The sequence below is a fragment of the Dermacentor albipictus genome, chromosome 1 (genome assembly GCF_038994185.2).
Source record: "Dermacentor albipictus isolate Rhodes 1998 colony chromosome 1, USDA_Dalb.pri_finalv2, whole genome shotgun sequence".
NCBI lineage: Eukaryota > Metazoa > Arthropoda > Arachnida > Ixodida > Ixodidae > Dermacentor > Dermacentor albipictus.
In genome coordinates this window covers 28,022,142-28,041,171 of record NC_091821.1, presented here as the reverse complement: position 1 = coordinate 28,041,171, position 19,030 = coordinate 28,022,142, and the positions used below count along the sequence as shown (strand labels likewise).

The window sequence follows — 19,030 nt, the reverse complement described above, 5'->3', positions numbered from 1 at the left end:
ACGGATTCACTCGAGATTCTTGAGATACTTAAGTCTGCACTAACGACGTGTGTCTGTTATTGAGGTACAGAAGCAGTATTGTGGCAAGGGCATAATTAAAAAAAAAACGATCGAGGCATCTCATTACTCAACGAAACTTAACGGCTAGTTAACATGAGCTCCACTTCGTCTAAATGGGGTTCATTGCGTTTGCCTGCGGGACGCACCTGGCACGTATGTGGACCGGGTTGTCCCAAACACCGGTAACATCGTGTTCATGCCCGCTCCCACAGAGGACAGCGTCTTCCCCGCAGCTGTAACCACAGAAGCAGCAGAATGGTACCCGAACAAAGGAAAAATCGATGCCGCGAACTTCAGCCATCCTTGCTGCAAAGCTGCAGATTATCGTACTGAGAACGAGCGGTCGTACTCTTTCCCCGACGCGCCGTAGCTTTCGGCGCATATCCAGGCGCATCCTCGGTGCTTATCAAACAAGAAGCCCTGGTCATCTGGCTTGCAATGGGCGTAAGGTGCATATAGCGTTCTAGATGAAGAGGACTAAGTTCGAGACCACTTTTTTTTTTGCTACTGCGCAGACGCGTTGTCACGTAGTATTCTCTCCTTCTCTCTCTTTGTTTTTAGCGGGCTCCCCCCCCCCCCCCACTTTTTTTTTACGAAATAAAAAGACGCAAGCATTCTTTGTTTGAATTGAGTGCACGTAAAAACCCCAGGTGGCCTAAATGATCCGGAGTCTCCTATTACGGCGTGCCGCATAAATATATCGTCGTTCTGGCCCGTAAAGTTCCAGAATTAATGCTTTTAGTTCCATGCGCTTTTTCGCGCCGTCACGCGCATAAGCAGCTATTAATTTTGTTATCCGCAAGCGTCTGGATTTCCAGCGAACGTTTGTGTACTCGCCGATCGCTATCTGCAGACGGCAAGGTCAGAACCGTTATGTCAGGGTGTGTGCGTGTGTGTGTGTGGGGGGGGGGGTACTCGCGATTCTGTTAAGCAGAGTTTTGCACCATGGATGTGCGCAGCTTGTGTGTACAGCAATGTGAAGGCACACGTCCACTCGTCGAAAAGTTGCCTCCTGCTTTCATCTTCACGTTTTGGCTTCAACCAGACACTACTCAGTTGTTCATGTGCCAAAATGCATACCCCAACATATCTGTCGTAGCGTTTACCTGGGATAGCGTACTGCCAACCACATTTCTGCAGTTTTTATTCGTCGTTCACTTGAGAGCGAGTTCTGCGCCATGTATCAACCAGTATGCATTGACTGATGGCTAGCGAACAGAAGCCTACCTTCCGACATGTTATCGTCCAGAGCTATTACAGCACGAACCTGGAAGAGTTGAACCAAGAAACTGCCTCTAAAGTAAAGTGCGCGTAAAGAAGCAGATGGCCGCACATAACCGGCAGCACCGAGGCGGCGGCCGTTCCGGTTCTGAGAACTGATGATGCACGGGAACGCGTCACACGGGCGCAAATGCTCGAATTTACTGGTCTTGTTGCAGAGTCCGAGTGTTACGGAGGCGCAGAGCACGTGCATATGTGTACTTACTGTGATCCAACATCCGATATTCGTGCATGCAGCCAACACGTCTATAAAGCACATAAAGTGCAACGAAAAAAAAAAACATAGTTCATAGTGAAGTGCGCGTCTGGCATGCATGCTTTGGGAAGTGGTTATTTGTGGCACTATGTAAAAGTTATGCATGGCGTTCTCGTTACCACCGTGCCTCAACCGTACGAGTAAGCGAACCGGGACTCCGAGCGCCACTTTCCTCAAGGACAAGTTCGAAAGCTCACGCCAAATCTAGTGGCAGACGCTGCGACTAGAGCTACGTACCATGCGTCTTGTACAGCCTTGTTAGACTGCACCATCTTCGGAATGGGCCCACGAAAACGGCTAGGCAAGAAATCAGGGTCAGTTTTCAAAGAAGGCCAAATGCATTACGACACTTGCTGGAAGGGAAACCGCGACCGCTCGCGCACGTTCATTTCTTCGTGTTAAATCGCAGATACAACAGAAACTTAGCGAAAACGAAAAGCTTCTAGCATAACTTATTTTTATTGCGGGTATCGTTCGACGGCGAGTGTGACGAGTCCCCGTCAGTAGGTCTGGCTTCCACCGCCCGCATCGGCCCCTTTGTGGCCATGCTGCTGCTGCTGACTTCCGCCGGACTTCTTTGGGAGCAGCTCCTGTGGAATGTTCGGCAACACGCCGCCCTCGGATATAGTGACGCCTGACAGCAACTTGCTAAGCTCCTCGTCGTTACGGATGGCCAACTGCAAATGGCGGGGCGTGATGCGGGTCTTGTGGTTGTCGCGAGCCGCGTTACCCGCCAGCTCGAGCACTTCTGCCGTCAGATACTCCAACACTGCTGCCATGTATACCGGGGCGCCGGCGCCTATGCGATCTGCGTAGTTCCCTTTGCTCATCAGGCGGTGGATTCGACCCACCGGGAACTGAAGACCAGCCCGCGACGATCGAGACTTCCCCTTCGTAGTCTTGGACGCCTTGCCCGCTGGTGCCCGGCCGGACATGGTGGACCGTACGGCTAGAAACGCAGTGCCCGGGTACAAAGTGGATGGCCTGAAACGACAGGAAAACAGCAAAACTGTCCGAAAACGCATTACACGTCGGAAGCACCGTGTAAATTTCTTTACGCGGTGAGGACATGACTTTAATACAAGTTGACGCTATCCATCGTTACCATGCGTGCTTAGCGTGCTAGAAATGTGGGGCCAGAGGAAAACTTGAAATTAAGTAGCGGCGGTCGTACGTGATCCGCCTAAGCATTTCTGGTCAACGTCTGGTACAATATTTCGATTTCGGAAAAGGAAGGGTACATTGATTCACAAGCACGTTAAAGCTTATCGTGTATTTTACGTTTATTCCTTCAGCAATGGCAAACTGTAACAGACAGATTGAGCGACAAGCACAATTCGTACTAGCAACAAATACTTACGAAACGCTGCCTCGGAAGCTTTCCTGGACTGGGTAGCGGTATGGTTTCTTCGACCACTATATATACCGGCGGGCGGCTTACGGGCGCGCCAGCCACAGGTTTATCTTCGGAGCAGCTTGTCGCAAGAGCGTCTGGGTGCATTCACATCGAGCTGAATCACGCTGATCACGCGCGGACCTACAATATATGATAGGCAGTAGCCGTTCTGATGCCGCATTCACCGTGAGGGCATGCTATACTAGCGCTATCAGTTCGATCGGCTGTCGGTCGTTGGCGTTTGAAAGGTTTGAAACACCAAATGCCAAGTGAACGCTGTCACATATAAGAGAGAGGCTAAAATAAAATTATAAACGAAGAAAGGTTTCAAGAAGACGACGAGGATGGCGTTAAGGATGACGTGGATTAACCGAAGACTAAAGAAGATAAAGAAGTACTCAGTGAGGTGACAAGAGATGATTGGTGGAGAAGAGAAGAAATATCCGGTGAGGTGGAAAGCGATGAGCGGAGAAGACGAAAAGAAGGAGAGAAGACGAAAAGAAGGATTACGTGGACTAACGTCAAGGCTTCATTTAACCCTTTACTGCACAATTTTTTGTTTCCTCAAAATATTATTCATGGCGTTGTAGGGAAGCATAATAGTACCTGTACTCCCATGGAAACTTACTTTAGCGAATGTCTGTGGTTTCAATTAGCAGAAAAAGGGTATGTTGCATATTTGCAACAATGTGCCAATAAAGAAGAAGTTGAAAGTAAAAGATAGATTTAGTGCGATTCATACTCAGATGCTTATTTGCACAAGACAATCATTGGTGCACCTATGATTTAGTGTGGAACAAAAAGAAGCACTTGTACATGTTTGTGCAGCACAGGTGGTTCCCACACTTCGTGCAGTAAGTCATGGAGATTCCCGTCCAGCCAGGAAACAATGCAGTGTTTTCGGGTTATTGTCAAAATGTAGAACATCGAAGCACAGACGTAAAGCTGTGCCCGTGACGACGTGACACGGCAATGTGCGGAGGCACAGCGTACTTTTGAAAAGAAAAAAGGAAATTTGACCAGAGAACATCTTGTCCACATATTGAATCGAAACGGACTTACACTCGTGGCTGTCGCGACTAATTGAATAGTCACTACCTTCACTATCAGGAGGAATTTCTAGGCCATACCAGCGTTTCGAAGCCATTTCATTATTCCAAAGAAAATAAACCATGTACACGTTGTTGCATTTGTGCAACATAGCAACGTTCTGTCGCCAGGAACAAACTATTCCAAAATTACATTATTTTTTTGAACCTACAGAGTCAGAAGGATGTGGAGCATAGCGTAACAATTTTTTTTGCGCTTTGTCTTATGGAGAAATACATTTACAATTTGTAAAACTTACCTATATCACTGCTCGTGGGCGCGCGCAGCCTCCGCCACGTTTGTTTTGGTAGAAGATGCAAAGAATTAGCACAGATTGCAGCACAAGGTGCCGCGTTTTCCAGACCAATGTTGCGGATATGCAACAACATGTACAGGAAGCTCGAAACTGACTTTGCTTCGGTTTTTAACGCCGTTCATCAGAATGTTGCGTAAATGCAACAAGGTGCAGTAAAGGGTTAATATCTCATTTTCAGTAAAAAAAAAAAAATCCTATTTAGGTATTTATTCTTTTTCGACCCACTGCCGCCCGATTCATGGCCAATCCCCCGTAGTGGGTTGTGCTATAACTACAGGCACCAAACCAAACCAAACCAAATAAAAGAGCGAGGAAGGGCGAAGCACGGGGGGAAGAACAAAGCAGCGGAGGCTCGGCGGGTCAGGGACGGTTCGGCCGGAAGAGAGCGACGTCGGCTACTAGCTGCTCCGGTGAGCTCGCGTTCTACGGCTTAGCACCGCAGATTTCCTGCCGTTCCTGAGCCCGTTCCGGGGAGTCCACGGAGGACGCTACCACCTGCTGCCGCCAGTGGGGTCTCCAGCGCTGTTGCCACTCATCCGGTTGGTGCCCCAACGCCAACATCATCGGCAACACCTCCACGGGCGTTTGGACCGGGAGCATGTACGACGCAGCCAACGACGTCGCCAGCGACGCCAGCTCTAGAACGTCGAACGCCACTTCGACGCCGGCTACGGGACCCATACCACGCCACATCCGCACCGAACCAAACGTGAGCACGAACGCCAACCACTAAGAGGAGAACGCTAGTAGCAGTGTTACCGGGTGGTGCGTACTGATAGCCTTTGTATTTTGTGTTAGTTTTGTTTGGTTTGTGTGCTAGTGTTTGTGTCGCGTAGGTTGTATTAAATGTGCGTCTGTGTGGGTACACCTGTCGCCTAGTCCATTCTTTCGGTCAGAGTGTTCTCCGGAGGAGATCCGTGACAAACGCAAAAAAAGAAAAATTATGCAGATCCCACGCACTGTGGGAATCGATGTAAGCGAAGCTTTCTGTGCTGGTTGCTTTGATTGACGATGATTAGCGGTGATGTCGACGGCGGCAGCTTAATTTTTTTAGCGTCTAGCCTAACACGAGAGTGGTGGATTGATGTTAAACGTTAGCTTGCGTGCACCACTGCTATTTGTCTGCTGGTACAAGGAACACACAGGGAGAGGTCTTTGCTTGATGCGTTGTGGTGCGCCATATTTTATAACCTCTGAGAGGGCTGAGCATTGTCATTGCCTCACATGGCACATCGCATCGTTGCAGAAGTATTAAACTTAAATTGGATTATAGGGCTGTATGTGCAATAACCACAATCGGATTATGAGGCACGCCGTACTGGCGGACTCCGGATTAATTTTGACACCGAGATGTTGTTTAACGTGTCACGATTTCTAAGAGCACGTGCGTTTTCTCTTTCGCTCCCGTCGAAATGCGGCTGCTGCGGTCGAGATCAAATCCGCGACCTCTAGCAATGCCATAGCCGCAAAGCTACCGCGGCGGGCAGAGAAGTGTTGATTTGACGGTCGACCGCTTCCGCAGTGCCACCTGGGCCCTGCGATGCGCTTTAATTAATGCGGCTCTGCTTCTCCACGCCCTGCGTAATTTGTCGGCTTGACATATTTGCATGGTGTTTATTTTTCAGAAACAGCAGAAACGTACTGTACCGTACCTTGAACTTAAGCTTATCCAGTTTCCCGGCGAACGCTGTTGTGTTTACAGTAGTGGGGTTTCCTGGCCTTCCCACGTCAACTTGCCTCCCCCCCCCCATCCCCCAATTTGTATGGGAATTGCCTCTTCTCCTCCCTCCTCTCTATAGGTCGGTGTGTCGTCATGTGTACGTCATCGCCTGTGTATTCTTGCAGTGCAGTGAGAATGTGTACATTTATTTTCACAAAATCCGGCAAAAGTAGCGGGGACCGACCTCTCGGTCTAATTTGCGGAGTTCACTATGAACTTCGTTCAACACAAAATCACAATACTCGGACCACATAACTTTGGCAACGCTATCATCGCGATTGCATCCATTGATCGGGTCGGTATTGGGGGCGAGCACCACCACTGGAAAAGCAGGCGCCACCGTCGGCGTGACGTGGCATGAGGGATCACGTGGACACAGCGGCCGCGTCAGCTGCTTCAGAAGCGCCGAAGCGAGCTGAAAACGAAAGTTTGAAGTCCCACCTGCGCCACGGTTCTGATTAAGTGGTGAGGCTTCACCGTCTTGGGTGTCTGCTTGACAACATCTGAAAGTACTATAATAGGTATTGGCTGCCTTTGGAGGCGTGCAGCATGGTAGGCTAGTGCTCGGTGCCGCAGTTCCGGACGTACGAAACGGAGCCCGGCGTCAGCCTTATTCACACGTAGCCGCAGGGCAAGGAGCTGCGTCAAGCTTGGCTGGCGAAATTTAGAACCGGCACACAGCCATCGGCTACAACTCGAGTGCGAAGCAAGCACAGACGCGAGGAAGATTTCTGCTACGGCGCCGGGACTGCGCGATGTTTGGTGAGTAGCAGAAAACGCGCACTGAGAGGCTGGCCCGCGCCCGCTGCCCGGCTAATATCATGACGCTTTATTAGGTCTATGAACCTGTTGATACTAACTAGATTCTGGCAAGTTCATTGGAATAGAGAGGGAGCAGTAAGAAGCGCATAAAAAAGGTATGGCACATGGTCATGTTTGTGTTATGAATTAATGTACTGGATTACGAAAAAGAAGCAGTGGGAAATCGCCCGCTGAGAAGACTGATAAACATACAGTGCGACGCAACTTGAGAAATAATACTGAAGCGTCCAAGAATTTAGAAGAAAAAGAGATTGAATCGTCGCGACGGCACATCACAGTCACCGTAGGCGTCGAAGTCTCTATAACGAAATTATTTTTTAACAGTTCTGGTAGCATCCAAGCAACAATGGTTGCTCATAGACGCATACCGACCAATTTCTTTAACAAGCTGTTGTTGCAAATTAATGGAGCACATTATTCACAAATCCATTATTAGTTACTTAGAAAACAATAACCTGATATACCCTAAACAGCATGGCTTCAGGAAGGGCCTTTCTACAGTGACACAGCTATTGGAAATTTCTCATGACTTTGCAGAGATAATTAATTCCGGACTACAAGGAGACGCCATATTCGTCGATTTCTCCAAAGCCTTCGATCGCGTGCCTCACTGTGAACTGATCGAAAAACTTAAACTTATTGGAATTGCATCTAACACTGTTGCGTGGATAGCATCTTACCTCGCACTCAGATCCCAATATGTATCAGTAAACAATAATGAGTCAGAGAGCCTTGAAGTCTTTTCTGGTGTGCCACAGGGGTCCGTGCTGGGGCCATTGCTCTTTCTTGTGTATGTCAACGACATCCCATCATGTGTTGAGCCTAACGTAACCGTACGTCTTTTTGCAGATGATTGTGTTGTCTACACAACTGTTCGGTGTGTGGATGATCAAATTAAACTAAACACCTCACTAAACAGCATTGCCAATTGGTGTGATAGGTGGGGAATGAAGTTAAACATCAGTAAAACAGCATGCATCACTTTTACACACAAAAAGGTACCTAACATGTTCACTTACAACATAAGAGGCACGGCTATAATAAGATCAGATACTGTAAAATATTTGGGTGTGACATTCTCAAGCTCGCTCAAATGGGACACTCATATTGACATCACATGTGCAAAGGCATTTAAGCAGCTCAATTTCTTACGTCGGAAATTGGCAACAGCACCATCCGATGTCAAATTAACTGCGTATAAAACCCTCGTTCAGCCAATACTTGAGTATGCCAGCATTGTATGGTCCCCGCAGCAGTCTTACCTCATTGATAAACTTGATAGAATACAGCGCATAACACTTCGTTTCATTTATTCCAGATACTCTCCATACGACAGCGTCACTGCTTTACGTGAACAAGCACATATCTCGACTCTAATATCAGGACGGCGTATCGCTGCCTTGAAGTTTCTTTTCCTTCTTTATCACGGGCACATAAATATTGATAAAACAAAGTACATTAGGCCACCCTTCCAACATTCAGAAAGAACAAATCACCGTAAGTGCATCAGGCAGTTTTCTGCGCGTTGCAACACATTTAAATATTCATTTTTTCCATCTGCAATTGAAGCCTGGAACCGTCTGCCGGAACCAATTGCACATGTTGACTCCATCGAAGTATTTGCAACCAAGATACGTGCACTTTTTTATGATTAGGTCTGTTTCCGATTATGTACTGCTTCGCTACAACGTTGTGTTGCGCAACTGTGTTTTGGCCGTTTCCCGCCACATCTGAATTGTTCGTAGCTCTTACCACTTCCATGTATTATATGCCTTGTACTAATTGCTTTGGTCTGTCGTTTTGTTTGCGTGTTATATCTTTGAATTGTAATAATTGGCGTGTTTCCTTGCCTTCTATTTTGACCAACAATGTTTCGTTGTTTTGATTGTGACCCACTCCTGTATGAGCCTGTAAAAGGCTTACAGTATTGCTAAATAAATAAATAAATAAATAAATAAATAGTGTGCTGTCAAATGCTCATATGCTTCGGCCTAAAGCTCACGGCACGGTGTGAAAACGCGCTCACAGCGAAAGGAAAACGTTGTGCGCGGACATACATGCAGGCGTGCAGTCGGTCGCTGCGAACGCGTGCGATCGCTGCATTGGGGCTTCATTCTGTTGTGCTCTATTTGGTTATACAGAAAGCCCACTATAAGAACATATTTCACATAGTTTACTCTCAGCGTTTGCCTACCTTTCACGCAAAAAGCCGGTTCGGGACATTCCATCGCGGTGGCGTTCACTGTGCGTATTCGGTAAAGAGATAGCGTCTGCAAACGATTCTGTGCTTTCAGTTTGCCCAAGATTATTATATCGACAATCAAAAACTTCCCTCGTCTTGAGAGTACCTACATAAATATCCAGGAGGGCTGCCGCGTGGTGTTCTTATTGAGCACCGTAAGCGAAACCTATGAGAAGCGCGCCGCGTACGTGATCCCTCATACTACGCAAGGGAGGCGCTTCCGACAGATGGCGACTCTGTAACTCCTCGCCCTTAATAGCACTTTGCGTGTAATGCGATTACCTATACAATACGATGTCATTAGTTCGCATCACCATCTTGATGTCTGATATAAAGCTTGCAATAAGTTTAGCCACAATCCACACTAGCCTGCCCTCCATGCCCATTTCTTTGAACATATAGCAGTATATTGGTGCAATTCGCTTACCTTTCCTGGACGCAGGATCCACTTCCCGCTGGTGACGTACGTTCCCGTAATCTCTTCCGAGAAGGCGTACCATGAGCAGTTCAGCGTCGCCGACAACACCAACACTTGTTTCGAGCCGGCAAACCAAATGGTGAAGTGCGATCCGCGCCACGGCAAGTACATGGCCTGTTGTATGGTGTACCACGGCGACGTGGTGCCCAAGGATGTCAATGCTGCGATTGCGGCCATCAAGAAAAAACGCACCATCCAGTTTGTGGACTCGTGTCCCACAGGTTTCAAGGTCGTCATCAACTACCAGCCGCCCACTGTGGTGCCCGGCGGAGACCAGGGCAAGGTTCCGCGTGCCGTATGCATGTTGTCCAACACGACAGCCATCGCAGGGGCCTGGGGCCGAGTGGACCACAAGTTCGACCTCATGTACGCCAAGCGGGCCTTCGTCTACTGGTACGTGGGCGAAGGCATGGAAGAGGGCGAGTTCTCCGAGGCCCGTGAAGACATGGCCACCCTCGAGAAGAACTACGAGGAGACTGGCATGAACTAGAACGAGGAAGTAGACGTGCACGAGGCCGAGCACTACGTTCCCTCGGCAAGAACGATGGACTTCACTCTAACTTAAAATTACCGGTTGTGATCAAAATTTTGTAATAAAAGTTGATTGCTCCACTCTATTTTCAGTTCTTCGAATGTTCGGTTCCAAACCCTTACTTTACTCTGCTTCTGAGAAAGGAGATCCAAACACGCTCTCGCGCTCTCCCTCGAAGCCCTTCCTTTAAAGGCACCGTAAGTGCCGAACTGTAAACATCTGTCACATTTTTGCTTCATATTTTTTTTCCGTGTCCTTTTCTGCTTTGCGATACTTTGCCCCATCGGCATCCTGTAAGTAAACAAAGAAAGCGTACAGTGCCTGGACCAAATTAAACACTTTAAATTTTAATATTTTCTATACTTCCGTTGTACCCTATAGCGGTGCGGCACTTGCCATTACACCAAAAGCGCACCGCACGTTACGGAAACGTACAAATATGCAGCGGCAAGCATTGAGCCGCAAGCAAGTAACTCTGAGTGGTTTAAAACAGGTTTGATGCCGCGTAAACTGTATTGTGCTGTCGCAAAACGTCAAAACGAAGTAGAACATGCAGTCGAATTTTTAGGCAGTGAATCAAACAAATTTTGGACGTTTCTCTTTCGGCACACTGTGGAATTTTCCGGCAAATGCAGCGGCTTAACTGAATGGGCACAACATTTAAGAAATGAAGTTTGTTGAAAGTCGGCCGTTCTATTCAAATTTAAACAGCACCCAGAAGGTACTCCCTTCTAACAACGCGGCATTTACGATACGTGGTCGCTACTTTCGAGCTGACCTATAAAGCAGTGTTTTGGTCAGGGATGAGCAGTGAAGTCGCACGACAGAAGCAAATCGGTGCACCCTCTTGGCAGAGAGCACATTGACTCGAAAAAATTAAACCGTAAAGCGAGTTATTACAGCTGGCATTGGAATGGTAATGATAGAACCAGTGTCATTCAGTCTATTTGCAAGTGCGGAATTTTAAAAGGCGGAAGAGAGGGAGAGTGATTACGCGTGTGCACGTCTTTTCAGTGTGCGTGTGTATGCTTGTGCGCGCCTACAGTGCCGTCCACTTCAGTGTAGAGCGCGTGAGCAGCCGGCTTTTCTATGCGGGGCGACACCTCGCGGCGGTTGCGGGCTCTCAGCTAGTGGGCCCAGGGGCATGCGCGGCCTATTAGACATGCAGGTCTGCTTTGCACGTGTGTCAGCGTTAAAAAGTGCCCCTCTTTAACCGAATATGCACTCATCCTCGGGGCGTTTGCGGCATCGCGACGGCAAAGAATGACGCGTTTCGGCTGATAACACAGTCCCGGCTCTTTCACAACAAACGATGCACGCTTTCTGGCTTTGCCGAGAGACGCGGTTACATGGAAAAATGATAACACAAAGAGCTGAGTAAAAAGAAATCCCATACGTTAATTTGTTGATACCGTGTTTTGCCTACCTGAGGCGGTTATTGCTATTGCGTTCTTTTGCATTTTGGCTGTATCTTTTTAACGCAACACGGCGTGATCAGCAATTTCCGAACAAGAGAAGCTTCAGCTTACGGGAAACGGTTCGACAAGGAGACTCATTTGTGTCATTGCCTGACATTGAAAGGCCCTGTTGCTGTAACATTGGCTCCTTCCTAAAGTTTTCCTGGTTAGGCCAAAGCAGACGACTTGAAATTACGTCTTTCTGTGGCCCCGTTGTGGCGCTTTGTAACAAAGAGCATTACATTGAATGCCATGGCCATTCGGCAGCCGTGACCGCGTGTTTGGATCAATAGTGTGCCACGACGACTTATAGCGTTGAGAAAAAAACATGGAAGCACGAAAAAAAAAAAACTACTTTTATTTATGCGAAAATCAGGAGCAGGCTATAGCGTCTGTCGCCTAATAGAAGATGGGTCCCCCAAGATTCCGTTTCACACTTGCAATCCTCGTGGGAACCGAGTCATAGAGCTCATTCACGAGGTCTGGCAGCTGTCGGAGACAGCCCCACTCCTCTTGAATGGCTAACCAAAGCTGGTCAGCGTTAGCTGTGGCTAGATCTGCCTTTCTGGCTAGGTTTAATTTCATTATTTCCCATACATCTTCTATGACATTTAAATCGGGACTTCTCGCAGGCCAGTTCAGCCTTGTCACGCCTAAATTGCCCAGCATCTGCTGCACTTCCTTTGATGTGTGAATTGGTGCGCTGGGTCATCAAGGACGTGCGGAATGAGCAGTGTTTGCAAAACGTCCATATACGTTTTAGAGGTCATTCCCCCTAGAAATCGATGTAATGGTCCCAAACCTGTGTGGCTGACCGCGCACCACACGTGGACAGTGGTGCACCCGCTTGAACGAGTACCCCAGACACAGCGCTCCTCGTACCTGCACGAGATGTGTCATAGACACATTCATTAAACTGATAGCTGTTACGTACACATATATATGTGACAGATAGAAGAGAAATTTTGGTAAATCACGCATGGACAATTTTGAAAAAAAAGAAGAAAGGGAAGCGGTTGATACTGATCAAAACTTCACCGAGTAAGGCGGCTTCCGAGACCATGCAGTAAGAAAAGAAAGTATTAGTTGCAATGTTGAAGTAAAATCTTTATTACACGTCATAAGTGCTTACAAGGATAAGAGATTACACAAAAGACGTTTTCATTTACAGGCAGTGCTGTTCCCGAAGGAAATAGGGAACAAATACACAGCGTTCACAGTCAATGACAACGGTAGGGATATATGACACACTGGCAGTTGCGCGGACGCCACACCCTTCTCTGCTGGTCCCAGCGTGTGCAGAATGAGGCCTCATCCGTGAACACAACCGCGCGCCAGTTGTTCGGGCACCAAGACTCCACCGCAGACGCTAATTCAAGACGCTCATTGCGATGTCTTTCCTCCAGCATAGCTTTTTTACGCCGATATTCTGCTCTCTATACCGGTTTCGTGAAGCCTTCTCTTGATTGTCGTCAGACTGATATTTTCTAATCCAATTTCTTCCATAATTTCCCTGGCGCTGAGGAATGGATCGGCCACAGCTGCTGCCGCGATTAAACGGTCCTCGTCTTCTGGTGTCACCCGCTGTCGGCGGGCACGGGAATCGTCACTAATTCGACTTTCATTATAATCTGCCTGAACGACCCTGTTAACTGTGCGCATATTGGGCGCCGCGTAGCTGCGCATATCGCTCTTTGAGACATTGTGTGCCCCAAAATAGCACTTGCACGTCGCTCTTCTGCTGTGAGTCGGGGAGCCATGGCGAAATTTAATTCTGCGAAAACGTTTGATGTTCATACTTTTATTATATACGGCAGGCGCGTGATCTTGTCATTTCATTGGCCGATTACATTATCTGGGATGGGTGAAGACATACTTCTTTCGTTTTATACCATGTGCCGTGACGAATCGCACGCGTTGTCACTCACGTGCGTGATTCCGTCGCCACCGGCCGGGCGTAGTTAGACGGCGCCCTCGGGTAAAGCGCACAGCCTGCAGATCTAATGCCCCAACCACTGGCACGCGCCGGAAAGCTTGGCGCGCGAACATCATTTCTAGTTTAAAGCAACGTGCGCAGATCTGCATGTCTATTAGGCCGAGCATGCTCCTGGACACACTACCTCAGAACCCGCAGTCGCCGCAAGGTGTCGCCTCGCAGAGCAAAGGCGGCGCTTGGCGTGAGATTTTGTGGCGAATGGACGTGCTTTTCAGGGCTCCGTGGCGGCGACGAAGTCATAAGTTTTTTGTGCATGCTTTGAGCTTGCTTCTGTTTTCGAGTTGCTGATTTTTTTTCAGCCTTTAAAAGATAATTGGGCAGTTTTCTTTTTTTGTCTCTCATTTTTCGTGTGCGCGGGTGTGTTTCGTGTACATTTGCATGGTTTTGCTGGGTATTCAGAGCGTCCTTTCGCGCCGCGTGCTTCAACACGTGCAACCGGGTGGGACATGTTGAAGTCCTTATAGCCTTTAAATAGTAGCTTGGAAGTGGCAAGAATAATAGCTATTAATGGTTTTACTGTGTGTGCTCTGGTATCGGAAATATTGCTTTGGTAGGAAAGTGAGAGCGTGGCCGCGTGGTTGAACACGTGCGAAAACGTGTCATACCTGAAGTCTGTGCGGCATTGATTGCTTTTAAAACATTGGGGAGAGTTACTTTGCGACATTTTACGGATTTAGATCTTGTGCGTAACGGTTTTTGCTAGAAGGCACGTGCTCTGCATTATTATAGTATTATAGTATTATAGTATTTGCATTAGAAAAAGCCGTGCAATACATGGCAAGAAAGCCGGGAAAGCGTGCAGTGTGTGGGGGATCCCTCAAGGCCGATGAGTGGATGGATGAGAATGGAGAGGGAATCGAGTCAGTCGGCACACACGGTGATGTCGATGCTAGGCTGAAGAAAATGGAGGTTTTCCAGGAAGACCTTGTCACACAGGTTGAAGAGCTCAAAAATGAGCTAAATAGGGAGCGTGATGCACGGAAGGTAGCGGAAGAAAGATTTCAAGCAGCCGAGGAAAAGCTGAACAGGACCGCCATTGTGAACGAGCATGGTAGTGACAATGGAACGCAGTCCCCCGACGTGACAGGAAAGGGAGTGTCAGCAAAGCACGTGGAATGCGTGCAACGCGGAGAGGAGGTAGCTGAAAAGAGCGGCACCTACCTTGAGGCCGCCACACACAAAAAGTAGGAGCGCAGAAGGTCAGTGCCCTTTGTCGAGTCCGAATCACGAGGAAAAGGACAAAGAGAAGCAGAGGGACGTAGAAGAGAGTGAAATTGTAATTATCACCGGCGACTCAAACCTGGCTAATTGCTCAGAAGCAATTGTGGAGAGGGTGAAAGGCGATAAAAGAGTGGCGGTAGGGACATTTCTAGGGTGGACACTGGGTTCGGTCATGGAGGGAGCAAAAGCAAAGCTCGCGGAAAATGCCTACTTGCGCAACCTTGTCCTAGTACCAGGTGAGCTAAATGACATCCTAAACAGGAAAGGGACAGCACTAGCCCAGCGCTTGGCGAAGGGGGTGGACGACTTGCCCGAGCTGTCCCCTCAGGTGCAGATCGGGGTCTGCACGCTGCCGGATGTGCCTGTACGTGACAGTCACGAACAAAGAGCCGTAGTGGCTTCTAATGAGGCGACATGGAAAATGATCCAAGAGAAAGGTTTCGAGGTTGTCGACGTAAATGGGGAAGTGAGAAGGTGTGGTGGTTTTGAACTAGATGGGACCCACTTCAATTACAGGCTTGGACGAGAAGTGGGCTGGCGACTTGCTGGTCACACTGTTGCTTTTTTAGGGGGCCAACGGGCGCTCAGGAGGCCAGAGTAGGTAGTAATGAAGAAGGTCGCCTAAGGGAACCTCAGAATAGCATCGCCGTCAATAACAGAAAAAAGGAGGAAAGCAAGAAAGAGAGCTCGCCATGCAAGAGGCTACATAAACATGCAGGGCGGCAGAAGAAAGGAAAAGTGGACAAAGGTTGAGGAGCAGTTAAATAGAGAACAGATGGGGGTGTATGCGGTTACAGAAACACACCTTAGAGACTCGGAAGAGCCGCCAGCGATTGAGAATTATGTTTGGGAAGTTGCAACAGAACTAAGTTGGAAAGAAAGGAAGGGGGAGTCTGAATGCTCATTCATCAGGGAGCCAAATGGAAAAGAGTAAATTCACAATGCCAAGAGCATCTTTGGTTATCAGGTACAATGAGTAAGAAACAAAAAACTGATTAAATCACATGCTCTGGCAGTGCCCTGTGTTACAGGATTTTAACCGAGAAGAAGACTGGACGAAGGCCATCACAGACCCGAAACAAGACGTCCAGCTCCTGGCTTTCCAGAGGGCCCGTGAACGAGCGGATAGGCATGGCCTCTCTGTTCCGACATGGGACTAGCCAACGGCTGGGTAGGGACCTGCAGGCCCCCGCTTAGCTCCTCAGGACCCCAATAAAGTCGTTTGCTGCTGCTGCTGGCTGGGCGTTACGTATCTGTGAACCTGAAATAATTGCACAGGTAAGAATAAAGAGTTAGTGGAATGCATAAGTGCTGATATTAAGGGTTTCGGGAATGATGCCGAAATTATTCTATTTGTTGACATGAATTCCCACATACAGGATTTAGATGGCTATACCGACAACAACAACGGGAAGTCAATGCTAGACCTTTGTGAGCAACATAACCTCGTTATCGTGAATACAGGGTCTAAGTGTGAAGGGCTGGTCACGTGGGAGGTGGGAGACCTGCAATCGACCATTGATTACTGTCTGATGACAGAAGGAATTCATGATAAATTGAGAGAAATGGTCTTTGACGAGGAAGGGTATAGCAGAATAAGGAGTGACCATAAACGCATCACACTGAAAATGGGATATGTAGTTGCAAAAGAGAGCAAGGAGTGCGAAATGGCCAGTCCAGATTTGAACGCTGAACAAATAAAAAATATAGTCTCTAGAGAAGAGGAAGAACCTTGCGAATGGCCAAGTAAAGAGTGGGAATATAGTGAATTTCTAAGTGTAATAACGACGGAAATACGGAAAGAGAAACAACATGTTCGTTGGAAAGGAAAAAGAAACTGAAAAGCTGGTGGAATAGAGAGATACGAGAAGCGATCGCCGAACGACAGAAAGCATCCCGAAAGCACAAACAGGCAAAGAAGGCGCAGTTGCCGTAGGATGAAGTGGCCAGTAAATGGGAATTATACCGGCAGCAAAAGTATATGGTTCAAATACTGGTGCAAGCAAAGATAAAAGGTGAAAGCGAACGTTGGTTGTCAGAAATACGTGAGAAAAAGAAGGCCGCACCTAGAATATTTTGGAACCACATAAACTTATTAGGCAGGAAGTCAACTACAATACAACAATGTATCCTAGATGAATATGGAAACAAACTGGAAGGGGAAGCGGCATTAAATTAAATAAGAAAAATAACAGCTGAATCTTTCCAAGGCAATGACGAAGTTGTACTTGAAGAAAAAAAGAGCATGAAAGAGAACAAGATAGAAAAGAAGCTGGTGCTGACAAATTTCAACTGGAAGAAAGCCGAAGAGAAAAGTCCCAAGCGCACAGACACAGGGCTAGACGAGGTTCCCGTTAGGCTGATTAATGAACTAGGACCAAAAAGTAAGGAAGCTCTGGTGAAAGCAGTGGAAAAAACTTTAAAAGGTAGGCGAATACAAGACAGTTCGCGGCAAAGTAGAATGAATTTAATCGTCCACATGCACATTTACAAGCGCCCATGCACGATACACACAGCCTGCGCACGCACGCACGCACACAAACACTAACACGCACGTACACACGCAGGTACTGCATGAATGCACACACGCACGAATGCGCAAATGCAGGAATGCATACGCGCTGTTATGGTTGGCGCCTAGCACCCCGTGCAAAAAGGATTCTCGACCACCATGCCTCATCGAAACGAAGTGTGACTTCCTAATTCGCCATGGTTGTCTCGAGTGGATGTCGGTCTGGCGGACGCCCCGCAGTGTTTACAGGCTTCTTTTGTGTGTGTGCGAATTAGTGGGATCCTTTCCTCGAACTGTCAAGCGCTACAGGAGAACTTTCGCCAACCGACGTCGCCAAGAAGAAAGGATCAAGCCACGACGAGCACATACACCGTCAGCTGGGACAATGGATCAGCCTCCTTTCCTCAACCAGACGCCCTTTCCGCGAACCAGCAATGCGCGAAAGAGAAGGATAAGCGTCTACTACCCCGGACCTGCGGCTTGGTATCTACGGAGGCGGGACGCCCTTTCCTTGCTGCGGCTTGGTATCTACGGAGGCGGGACGCCCATTCACAAACCAGACTCTGTGCCTGTCACGTGACGTCGACGTAAGCAAGATCCCGCCCACGATTTTAGAGAGCCTATTTAAAGGGGCTCCGAAATGTACTTTTATCACTTCATTCTCCTCTCACCATCTTTCACCAACCTTTGAATAAACTGTGCAAGTTTCGCACTAGAAATCGCCTCGTCCTTGCCTGGTCGCCATGGTCTACCGGATGCCTGCAGCCCGCCGACAACGCCACGCTACCGAATAGTAACGTCGGTCGAGCTTCGATAAACAGGCGTCGCAACAACTCGGCAACGGTGGAGTACGCTGTCCTGGAGTACGCAACAACGCGCAGGCTAACAAACGCATACACGCACTCGCGCGCACGCAGCGGCAAGTACGCCTGTTGCGGCGCTAGATTATGTCTCGAACCCGGGTCCATATGGCAGCAACGCGGAGACCTAGTTGAAGAAATCAGAAGCTCGGAAGTTGGGAAAACGAAAACTTACAGGTTTACTGGCACTTGGAGAAAACTTTTGACATCGTTGAACAGGAAAAAAAAAATCAAGCGTTTAGCAACGAGTGTTTGGATGAGCCTCGTTTCCATGGCCCAGAGCAGCTTGTTTTCACTCCGCACTGTCACTATAACATCTCTCTTCCACACACCCTCCTGGCGGCAGCCAATCACACACAGGTCCCAACCCACCAGGACGACAGCCAATCATCACAGACAAACAGCACTGTCACAGAAAGAATATCGGACCGGCTGCCCTTCCAAGTTCCAGCGGGTGCAAAAGTGGAGGGAGGGTCTCGCCTTGGGTATGGGAGAGATTTTTTACTCCCAACTGGTTTTCCGTTGCTTCTCAATAGAGGACATGCAGCAGTTCGTGGCGGCTTGGAAACGCCCACGAGTCCTTCGCATCGTCTCGGGCTCCCCTGGAGTGGCAACTCTTTCTTCCTTTCGTCGCGCTTCTTTTCTGACGAGGGGAGCTCGTTACGGGAAGATTAGCAGCACCCAGCATCGCGTGGGAACTGTCCTCTGACTATTTTGTCAGCGTAGTTCTCGCTTTCTACTCTTGCGCGTTACAAGCAGCATGTTGTGTACTGCAGTAGTAACAGCGCTCAC

The 19,030-nt window shown here is 48.3% G+C and overlaps 2 protein-coding genes across 2 annotated transcripts; one reads left to right on the top strand and one right to left on the bottom strand.

Annotated features, from left to right (window-relative positions):
* Nucleotides 1–2,037: 2,037 nt before the first annotated feature.
* LOC135906047 (histone H2A-like) lies at nucleotides 2,038–3,112 on the bottom strand. The gene is made up of 2 exons (XM_065437195.2): nucleotides 2,958–3,112; nucleotides 2,038–2,581 (listed from the first exon to the last, which is right to left on the bottom strand). Exon 2 carries the CDS (start codon nucleotides 2,530–2,532, stop codon nucleotides 2,098–2,100), a length of 435 nt encoding a protein of 144 aa, XP_065293267.1. The 5' UTR covers nucleotides 2,533–2,581; nucleotides 2,958–3,112; the 3' UTR covers nucleotides 2,038–2,097.
* A 297-nt stretch (nucleotides 3,113–3,409) lies between these two features.
* Nucleotides 3,410–10,225, top strand: LOC135906071 (tubulin alpha chain-like). The gene is made up of 3 exons (XM_065437218.1): nucleotides 3,410–3,439; nucleotides 4,860–5,107; nucleotides 9,625–10,225. The coding sequence occupies exons 1-3, from the start codon at nucleotides 3,410–3,412 to the stop codon at nucleotides 10,148–10,150; spliced, it is 804 nt and encodes a 267-aa protein (XP_065293290.1). The 3' UTR covers nucleotides 10,151–10,225.
* Nucleotides 10,226–19,030: the final 8,805 nt, after the last annotated feature.

Coding starts and splice junctions, on each gene's coding strand:
- LOC135906047 (XM_065437195.2), bottom strand. CDS start 2,532: ATGTCCGGCCGGGCACCAGCGGGCAAGGCGTCCAAGACTACGAAGGGG.
- LOC135906071 (XM_065437218.1), top strand. CDS start 3,410: ATGATTGGTGGAGAAGAGAAGAAATATCCG. Junction 3,440..4,859: donor GAGAAGAGAAGAAATATCCG/GTGAGGTGGAAA, acceptor GCCGTTCCTGAG/CCCGTTCCGGGGAGTCCACG. Junction 5,108..9,624: donor ACATCCGCACCGAACCAAAC/GTGAGCACGAAC, acceptor TCCTGGACGCAG/GATCCACTTCCCGCTGGTGA.